Source organism: Hippocampus comes, unplaced genomic scaffold (assembly GCF_001891065.2).
Source record: "Hippocampus comes isolate QL1 unplaced genomic scaffold, H_comes_QL1_v1.1 scaffold255, whole genome shotgun sequence".
NCBI lineage: Eukaryota > Metazoa > Chordata > Actinopteri > Syngnathiformes > Syngnathidae > Hippocampus > Hippocampus comes.
Window position 1 is genome coordinate 1,229,160 of NW_017806034.1, and position 10,849 is coordinate 1,240,008.

The following is a 10,849-nucleotide window of genomic DNA, read 5'->3' on the forward strand; positions in this document are numbered from 1 at the left end:
TTCGTGTATGGCTTGTTTATAACAGCCCTCCAATATGGCCGCCGGTAGTGCATTGTGGGTAATTGCTAAAAGGACGGAGCCCTCTATAACAGGCTCGTGGCTAACAACTAGGAGGAGGGCGTGACCACTCGGCCGGCACCGGCGAGCCGCGGGTGTCCTCTAAAATGCTAAAAGTCGTCTGGCTACTTTTCAAAGGCAGTGTGAATTCGGCGAAAATAAATCTGCCTTCGACACTAACAGCCGGATACACTTGTAGTTGCAACCGATCCATCTTTAACAAAACATACTTAAATGTGTCTGTTTTTTGGGGGGGCGGGGTCTGTTCTTGCCTTAGGTTTGGAATGTTTTTGGGCCATCGGAAATGATGTGGGTTCATGGTAGAGCCAGCCATCTTATTTTGTTCAGCCATGAAAAATTACAAAGATAGGCAGGAATTCCCAAAAGTTAGCTTCAATGCCAATTTCTGGTACCCTGAGGTACTCAGCTTTGGGTATAAAAAGGGGGGTACTGTCCTTTAAACAAAAAAATACTGGGCTTACATGCCATTTTCCAGGTGCTCTGCCGTGCCACACGTTTGGCTGGGAAGGTTTCAGCCCCATTTGGATTTTTTTTTTTTTCTTTGAGTCATGGCTGCAATGTTCCTAAGCCCACCAAGATGGGGTAAGGCTTCTTGAAAATGTGCAGACTGAAAACTGATATTTAATGTCAATTTCTGTTCTTAGATAATTTCTTGTGACAAAATTGGGCTTTAAAATCGAAATCGACATTAGCAATCGCTGGATCTACTGCTGCTTTGATTGACAGCTGACCTGCAGATGAATGGCCGTGAGGTGGCTGCATTTGAGTGACCGCAGCATAGAACCTCCTCCGGTTCCTGCCGCTGGGAGGTGGGCTCTGACCGAGCAGATGCGTGAATAATTCATGATGGTGTTTGGGGGAGGCAGGCAGGTATGAGGAGTATTTCCTATTTCCCCCCCACCCCCACCTAAGTCATTGTTTGTTTCCTGAGCGAGGAAGGAGAGGCGGCTAGGTGGGGGAGGGAGGGGGGTGTCACTGTGGCCCAGACTCATTAAAGATTAATTCCAGAATCCATTGAGGTCTGTCCTCCCTATCTTTCGCACTAAATAAAGTGCCCCCACTGTGTGTGTGTGTGTGTGTGTGTGTGTGTGTGTGTGTGCGCGCACGCGTCTGAGAGTGTTGCTGCACTTTAATGAAGTGCAGTCCGCGCGCAGTTCCTGGAACTTTGACCGCACTGACACATATAAATGGATGTACATGCATGCGGCAGCATGCACGGCTGTAAACTTGCGCGCACACACGCACAGTTTGAAGTAAGTAGATGGTTAATTGGTGGATTTGTTAGCTGGTTGGATGGTATCAGTTAGTCGTATAACATATGAACTGTTTTAGCTCGAGATTCCACTGTGTCTTCCAATGAATGTAGCTCAAGTTAGTCATAAAATTTCAGGAGTGTTTTAATCGAGGCTCCACCGTGTTTCACAATTATTAAAGTAGTTGTAGACCTTCAGGGGAGTTTTACCCTCACAAGTTCCACTGTTACTCACAATTAATATAGATGGAGTTAGCTAGCTAGTCAGTTAGTTGGCTAGCTAGCTCGCTAAGTAAGTAGTTCATTATTTTGTTAATAAGTCAGGGACATTTTAACTGACTGATGTCAGTGAGTCAGTCAGTCAGTCAGTCAGCCAGTTAGGTATAGTTTGGGATTCTAACTAAAGCTAATGCTTTAAAAGTTTTGGAAGAAGATGACTATTTGATAGCAAAAGTGAAATCATCTTCATCAATAGTTTAATCCCATTAAAGGTTTACTGTTGTTCCTCACTGAAGAATAATCAGCAAAAGCCACAAAATGGAGGAATTTCAGCTTTTTTGTTAATGCTGAATTCGTTGTGAATCTGTGAAAACTCACAAAGAAAGACAAATCAGAATGTTTCAGGGATATTTTTGCTTTCAACGCATTGATAATATGCATAATATATATCACAGTTGGTCTTAGAAAGAGTGTCGCGTCTGTGAGAAAAGATGACATGGAGTGAAAAACGAATGGCATGTAAATAAGCTACTCAATTTGAACCATATGGTGAGTCGCTCTTCGTTGTTTATTTGTCAAGAAAAGACCGTAAGCCCTTTCTCGGGCTTGCTTTTACTGTTTCATAGTTTGAGAGAACTCTGCCGTAAAAAGGCAGTGAATGAGTAAACGGCGGTTAGCACGTGACAGTTAAAAAAACACTTGTAGATGATAAAACAGTGCTTATGCAAGGAAATATATTGAACTCCGCAACAGACTATTATTCCCTTTGAGGAAAATGGTTTTGAAATGTGAAAAAAAAAAACGACGACAAGCCAAGGTTCCACAGAATATGTATTATATTGCATATTGTGCATGGTTCAACTGCAAACGTCAGTGTGAGTTAACCTAATACTTAGCTAGAAGCCAGAGCATAAGTTGGCGGTCCTGCAGGATGGATAGCTTGCACAACCTTCTAACATAATTCCAAGAAAAGAAAACATGTCATAAACCCATCTGACTTCCCTCACTTATGGACTTCGAGTAGACTTGTTACCACGGTAACTTGGAAGCAGAGGTGCGACCATATGCGCGACTGCGTCCCCCCTATGTGCGGCCCTCGACAGGCTGTCGGGTCTGTCACAATCAGCCGGGGTTCAAGCTCAGTGTCGACGTCGACACGTGACCGAAACGCAGACAGACCCAACTCAATTCCTCAGGCTTTGTCGGGTGGCATGAGAAGGCAAACGGTCCAGGAAAAGGGTAAAGGCGGAAATTTCGGTTTCCGGCGGGCATATGGACAAAGGAGCTGATCAAGCCAGTAGGCGTGAAGTCAACCGAGGAACACGTGTTTTTCGGGAATCCTTGAACCATTTTTCAAAAGCTCCAGTAGGGTATACTTTGGTTGACGTGGCCATCACAACCAGACTTGACATTTTGGCTGACTGTTCAGGCTAGCTCAATTCCAATTATTTTATTTTTTTTTTGGATTCATATGCGACACATATGGTTTTTTTCCCCCCCATGCAGTGTGAACAGTACATTTCCAACTAAATGACATCAGGGAGTGCAATGTCCGAGACACTGCTTTTGTTTTGAACAGTTTGTGCATTTTTCCACATTGGTGAAGGAATAACGCATCTAATATATTTTTCTTGGATTTTTTTAAAATTTTTTAACATGGAAGAGAATATGCAGCATTTCCAATGTGTTTGCATTTGTGGAAATAAAGGCCATTGTGAGGAATATGAGCTTTACGAGCTTTTTAAACACAACGCTCCAACTCCCGCTTTGAAATTCAAACAGGTGGATTATGATTTATTTATTTATTTTTTTTTTTAAGGATGCCATCTGCTGTGGAGTGGGTCAGGTTTGTTTGGAGTCGAATTATATTTGAATTACAGTTATTGTGTGTGCAGCTTGCACCCTAAGGTGCCGGTGGTGGCCCTGAGGAGGGAGTAGAGCGCGCTCCCTCAAGATGAGCGACACTTTGATCTCCTACTTGCGTCTCCGAGCTGGGTCGAGAGCCGCACAGCTGGGGAGAGGCGAGTCTCCTGGCACACCATCACATCAAAACCACAAGATCAAAGATGACGAAGAAAGCGCAAGAGAGCGCCCATTAACGTCTTTCCGAGGTGAAGGATCCTTGTGAAAACGACTGAATACACAACTATTAGAAGCTTTATGGGATCAATGGTTCACACATCAAGGCATTAAAGCTTAAGATGCTAAGAAAAATATGGTGGAAACACCCTCGTGAGGATAAAGTTTTTCGGCTAATGGATAGATGGATGGTTAAAAAAATGAATTCAATGAAAATAAAACTTATTTTTTTGTGTGTTTGTCTATTTTTGTGTGCCCATCAATTTACACTGAGTATCAATTAAACTTGCAGGGGTATCCACATTCGGTCCTTGAGGGCCATTATCCTGCATGCTTTAAATGTTTCACACCTCTAGCACACAAGATTCTATTAATCAGGTCATCAGCAAGCTCTTCAGAAGCCTGATCATTTGAATCAGGTGTGTTGGAGGAGGGAAACATCTAAAACATCCAGGATAGTTGTGCTCGAGGAACACATTTGGACAGCAGTATTAAATAAAGCCAACAAGGAAAACTTACTTGATGACCAATCAACGACGCAAGTTATCAGGAAACTCTTGGTGAGGAAACACCGCTTCCTCTCAAGAAACTATGGCGAAAAAAAAATTGCTTGTCCCCATTGAAAGTTTATGGTCTGCCTCAGTTTAATTCCATTACGGCTACGGGGAAAATGAATGTCAAATGAAACAAATAAGATTACACTCCACTTGCAGTGCAGTTTATTTGTTTAAAAGATGCAATCTCCCTTCGGCTTGTGCTTCTCGGCAACGTGAATAATTGCAAAAGCGCAAACAAACACTGTGCGAGAGGGTCGTCTGGCGGCAAGACGCGAACAACAAGCCGGAGGGGAGTCACGCACGGGGACTTCAGCCCAACATGGCCGCCGCGCACTTGCTTCACCTTCACAAATCTGAACCCAAAACAACATCACACAACTCATCTGAAGAGATGTTCATTCAAACTGTGCTCAGCTAACACACACACACACACACACACACACACACACACACACACACACACACACACACACACACACACACACACACTTTAAGTCACATATCAAAGCTCCACAGCAGCACCTACTGGTCATGCACTTAAACAGATGTTTGCCGGTGTGTATGTCCGTAATAAAATCAATTCACACAGACACACACATATGCACAGCGACAGACACATTGGTGCACACACAAAGAGGGATTGAGAAAAACACTCAAAATCACCATAATCGGTGTGTGTGTGTGTGTGTGTGCATGTACATATCAAACAGCACCTGCTGGACATGCAGGGATTCAATCTCACTCACAAACACGCACGCACATACGCACTTCAATAAAATCAATTCACACACAAAAAGATACGAACACAATAAAAAAAAAACTATGCACACAAACATACAAAAAGTAATAAAAATCAATGCAAACACATGCACGCACACTCAACTAATGGATACGCATGCACAGACTTGATCACACTACTAACACACACACACATATGCACGCACGAACGCACGTTCATACATATATAAAATCAATACACGTGCTTGCTTATGGAGACAGACTTGAATCAATTCAAAGGTTCCAGCAGCACCTGCTGGTCTCACTCACAAAATGTAACATGTGCTCACACACCTGCACACGCATGTTCATATATATGTATCACACCCATCCATTTTCTCCCACACAGAGACAAGTTGAACATGCCCTGGTTGTGATTTATGAGCGCGCTGCTTACTAAAGGTGCACCTGAGGGACACACGCACGCGACTCTCCTAACAAGCCTCTGAGTGTCTGCGTGTGTTAGAATGACACATTGAAGACTGCGCACATGCAAGCGTGCACTCACAAACACACATATGCACACACGTCTAAGGAGCTTTTGGCCCGTGTGTGAACACACATATTTGTGATCAGTGTGTGTGCATGTGCAGTTTTGCCCCGTCTAGCCTGGCAGTCCCTGCACAAGTGTGTGTCCACGCAAGTGTGCGCAGCCGGTCTTCAGCGTGTCATTCTAACAACATCCCTGGTGAGTTGAGCGCCGCCTCCCCTCACTGGCCCGTCCCGACAGATAACCGCATTGCTCCCTAATAGTCCGGGACACACACGCGCACACACACACACACACGTTACACATGCAGTTACGCCAACAAGGCGACTACACTTGACATTTGTGTGTTGTGTAGTGTGAGTTCACTTGAATAAAACAAAATAAGAAAACCAGAGTAAGGTTTTGAAGGACTAAGCCCCCCCCCCCCACACACACTCACACACACACTTTGATATATTGTGTGCGGATATAAATTATATATTATACAGTCTTCCGCAGCAGCAGTGAAGGCTCGCTGTTGCCATGGCGACTCACCCTACCTGTTCGACATCTTTCAACGCTAATTGTACAAGAGCACAAGACTTCAGCTGCTCCATTTGGCCGACCTCGACATGTTACCTCAAACGAATGCATGGTTGGGAGTCGAGCGTGACGCACTTTGCCATTTTATGGTGCAGTGTGCGATTTGAAGTACAGTAAGACTTTTTAAAGCAAGAAACAGTAAGGACAGATGAATTCTATTTTAACGGTATCTATCAATCATAAATACAGAAAGACATAAAGTGATTGGACCATGTTGGCATTGCAAATATCACAAACAAAAAATATCCATGCAATGGCTGGTTTCTGTGTTGATTTGGGAGTTCAAAAAGGAGTGATGATGACATTTTCAAGGTGGAACTGTTGGTATCGTCCCAAAAAAAGGAAAGATTCTAAAGCCCTAATCGCCGGCTTTCATTAGTATTTTCAACCTTCTTAATAACTTGAACCTTTGGTGAGCTCCATCAGAATTTTTACAAAAAACAGATTTTCTGCTGATAATCAAATTTCCCCCCTTTGCCTATGTAGAAAAAGCAAATGACAATTCGGCAAAAATACTTTGCCTTTTTATTTTCTCTCAAATTTTCTGGGATTTGTTTTACTGCCATAGATTGGATAGATAGCGGATAACTAAATATCTAGAAACGGTGGTTTCAGGCTGTGCCTGAAGGCGATATCTGATTTTGATCGATAAACGCATCACCAAAAAAAAAAAAAAAAAAAAAAAAAAAAAAAAAACAAAAAAAAAAAAAAAAAAACTGATTTCAGATAGTAATGAAGGCAACACCAGAAATGAATTGGTCAAACGTACCTGTTCCTGCCTCTCTAGCCATCGGTCCACCATGGGGTGATTGGCGCTGAGGGACGAGCGCGCTGTCTCCCTCTGAAAGTCTCTCTGATTGGCCCACGTCCCATCTCTTGGCAGGCTTCGATAAGTGTCTAAGCCTTTACTCTGCAGCAGAACAATTAAAAAAAAAAATTCAAATAACTTATTTGTACTCGTTTGGATATCCATGAAGACGTGTTGTATTCACCTTCCTCTCCAGGCTATTGGTGCCCGAGGCGTGGCGGGCTTTTAGGAACCCGGCGGTGGTGGACCATCGGGTCGGGTTCTTCCGTGATGGCGGTTCTTCCGCTTGGACCCGCGAATTGCCACCACCGCCGCTAAATGGCCCGTTGAGACACATCAAGGCGGGGTCGCTGCTACGGCGGACGTGCAGGGGCATATCTCAAAGGAAAAATAAATAATTTGAAGAAACATTATTTTTTAAAACGGCATGTTTGTATGATATGCCGGCTTATTGCTGTCACTCAAAACAAGACAAAGGAGAAAACATTCCACCGCACATTTTCACTATTCAGCCCACACAATCAGTGACGTTATGCTGGTCTCATTAACAGGGACAGCGCATATGATGCTTGTACAAAGCCCATAAAGTGACACGGAGGGGAAAAAAAAATTCCGTTCAAACAAGTAATGTTTCTCATCATAATGAGAAAACGTTCTCCTCCTAACAAGAAAACGTTCTCTTGCTAACGAGAAAACGTTCTCATCCTGACGAGAAACAATTCTCCTTATTTTATCTTCTTTTAGTTGGTCGATGGCACTATTTCGTATAGTCCTTGTTTTGAGGAAAGAGTGCGAGTCTTCTTCTGCTGCCATTGTCTCACTGCACTGGAAGCAGGTTGAAAATAGTCGACCGATCACAAGAAGCTAGCTCACGCTGGTAAATAAGCTAGCGCTAGTGGGCAAATATGTTTCACAAGAAGCTAGTTCATGCTGGTAAATAAGCTAGCGCTCGTGGGGAAATACGTTTCTCATTAGGACGAGAAACTTTCTCATCTTAACAAGAGACTTTTCTCATCCTAGCGGAAAGGTGTAACCCAAAATGTGCCAAGTAATAACGGCACCACACTGATGTTACATGATTTATGGTACAATCCATAATACACTGCTTGCTGCTATCTGAAATGAAACAAAGTAAAAAAATGACAACATACAACCCAAGGTGAGCTACGCCGATTATGTAGGAAGTGCTACGCCGATTATGTAAGGAGTGCATTATCATAATTATCATAACTCTCGGAACAAATAAAGGAGAGTGAAACAAACGGCGGAAGTGCGCGTGACGCCAACATCCGAAAAGCTAACTCTGCGACTCTGACTCAAGTGAGTGATGAAGTCAATTAATCAGCGGCATGCCACCGCGGGGGAACGTGACTAACGAGGCCGCGAGCTGGACTCGGCTCAACAGTGTGGGAACAACAACAACGCGAGGGAGGGAAGAGCCTTCCATTAAAACTAATCACGCTGTTTAAAAGTTGCTCCGCGTGGGAGGCCCAGATCTGAACGACATGCCTGCCAATAAACGGCAGCGCAACTCACACCACTGATGACCCTCAATTTAATGTTTTTTTTTGTGTTTGTTTTGTTGTTCTTTCTTTTTTAAATTTTTTTTTTTATGAGATTCAAAAATCTGATGGTTGGTTCTGGTGAACCACATAAAGGGAGCGACAGAAAAATGACTGGAGAAAGTGTCATGAACCGTCTTTATTTTGAGCACATAAACCAATGAGGATTTTTATAAACACGAGAGGCAACAGACGCAAGAGTGTCAAGCGCAAGGGTAGGGGGGCACTTGGGAGCGTGGGACCAGGAAGCCACTGCGTTGGGAGGCCAAGTTTTGGCGTGGACCAACGGCTCTGCACTCCATGAAAAGATGTTGCTTGGATGGCTGCATATGTTTCTCCACAAACATGTATGTACCTTTCCGTATTAATGTCATATTTACAGATGCGTATTTACAGATTAGCACAAGCGCAGGCCCATACTACGACAGATGGCTTTTGAACTTTGCATCCATAACAATTCAAATGGTTCTTTTCCTCTGTGGCCCGGAGGACACGATGTACACATTTTCAACTATTTGAAATGTGGACTCGTCAGACCATGGAAACTCTTCCACTTTGAATCAGTCCATCTGAGATGGGCCAGAGAAGCCGACGCCGTTTCAGGGTGTTGTTTGCTAAATGGCTTTTGCTTTGCATAGTAGAGTTTTAAGTCGCGCTTACAGACATATATTTATGTGTAACATTATTGGAGTCATTGGAATTTGGTTTGGGATGAAGTTATAAATCTACATTTTTAATGTACATTATTATACATGGTGCCCTTTTCCAAAAAAAAAAAAAAAAAAAAAATTTAATTTTTATCTTTTAGCTTTTCGGTGCCGCATTGAAATAAGTACCGGAGAAAACATTCGACCGAAATCGGGCTTACTAGTGCGCAGGGCCGACGGCGTGACTTCGATCTCGCTGGCCGCCTGGTAGGGTTGGAAGGCTGAGGCGCCGCCGCCGCCACCGCCTGTGACGAGGTCGACGGTGGCAAATAGGTCTGGGCTTTGGGTGCCCGTGGAACTGGTGCTCGTGCCGTCGCCGCCATGGTGGGGCTCCTGCTCGTCATAAATGGCGATCAACTGCGGGACAGACACAAAGAGGACGGTGATAAGGCGGATTTTGTACACTGAATATCTACAATGAATGGACCGAAATCCACAAGGACAACTAAAGTATGATATTTTTCACACTTGCATGACAATTAACGATGATAAAATGCTACTTTAAAGGGAACAGAAAAAATGTAAAACTGACTTGCATCAAATAGTTGTGTGTCTGGAGAACCTGCCTACAGAAATTAAGTGTGAAATTAAACCAACTAAATCGTGAGCGAGCCAACTAGTTCCCAAAATGTTTCTGCAAGCGAGCACTCCTCAATTTGGGATATTTTACATAGCCCGACCTCCATAGAAAGTTCCCCATCCATTGACTTATATATAATTGGCTAACTACAGCCAAGTTATATAACAATTCAATCAAACAATGACCATCACTTATTATTTTAAACATTGACATATTTTACATACCGGTTTTAACGTAGCGCATCTTTTCATTTTAAAGATCTAAAGCACCCAGTCTACAGAGAAGCCAGAAACTAAGCAGAGCTGCATCGTTCGCACAGCTTAGCCAACAACGTTATCTGGGTTAGTTTCTGATTGCCAGCACTGAAATGTTCAGCAAGGGTGTAGATGAGTGAGCGCGTAGTCACTGCTAAAGTGTGATGGCTTGCTGATGACGCACTGCCTCTAAAAGGGAAAAATCACAATTCATAATTTTACTGTCTCTGCTTGGAAGTTTCCGCTAGTCTCGTCGCAACCCCATAAACTCCGACACATGGCAACTAAAGGCCTCGCAGTAGAGGGGACCGTGGGAATCTGTTTTATTAAAATGCTAAGAAAAACAACATTCACATTTTTTTACTTGGCTGTGTAAATACTCCCTAAACATTACATATGCACTGGTATATAACACACGTTTATACACATTTGCACACACACATTTCATCGTAGTATTTGTTGACGTTTCCAGCACATTAACGGTTCACTTCACATTAGCGCTTTAATAGCATGCTGGACAGTCTGCTGTTAAAACACACACACACACACACACACACACACACACACACACACACACACACACACACACACACACACACACACACACACGTCAAGACCCATTCTTCCCATTAGGGCATTAAATAGGTACACACTTCACATTAGAACTGGAGTCAGCTGAAGCTGGATGTAATGAGGCTAATAAAAGGTGCAAGGTGTGCACGTGTGTGTGCGTGTGTGCAGTATACAAACTGTTGGGCATGACCTGATGAAAACGCCTACTCTTGCCTAATTAAGCAGCTGAGTGAAGGCCAACCAACTCACACACACACACACACACACACACACACACACACACACACACACACACACACACACACACACACACACACCAAAACGCGCACGC

The 10,849-nt window shown here is 43.5% G+C and overlaps 1 protein-coding gene across 10 annotated transcripts in view; it reads right to left on the reverse strand.

Annotated features, from left to right (window-relative positions):
* The window catches only part of pard3ab (par-3 family cell polarity regulator alpha, b), a 105,202-nt gene that overhangs the window by 58,927 nt on the left and 35,426 nt on the right, over nt 1-10,849 (reverse strand). For all 10 annotated transcript variants that reach the window (XM_019892882.1, XM_019892880.1, XM_019892875.1 and 7 more), the window contains exons 3-5: nt 9,273-9,468; nt 7,027-7,220; nt 6,804-6,944 (exon numbers count right to left, since the gene is read on the reverse strand). In XM_019892882.1, coding sequence (XP_019748441.1) covers nt 6,804-6,944; nt 7,027-7,220; nt 9,273-9,468 — 531 coding nt within the window. The remainder of the gene's footprint in view (nt 1-6,803; nt 6,945-7,026; nt 7,221-9,272; nt 9,469-10,849) is intronic.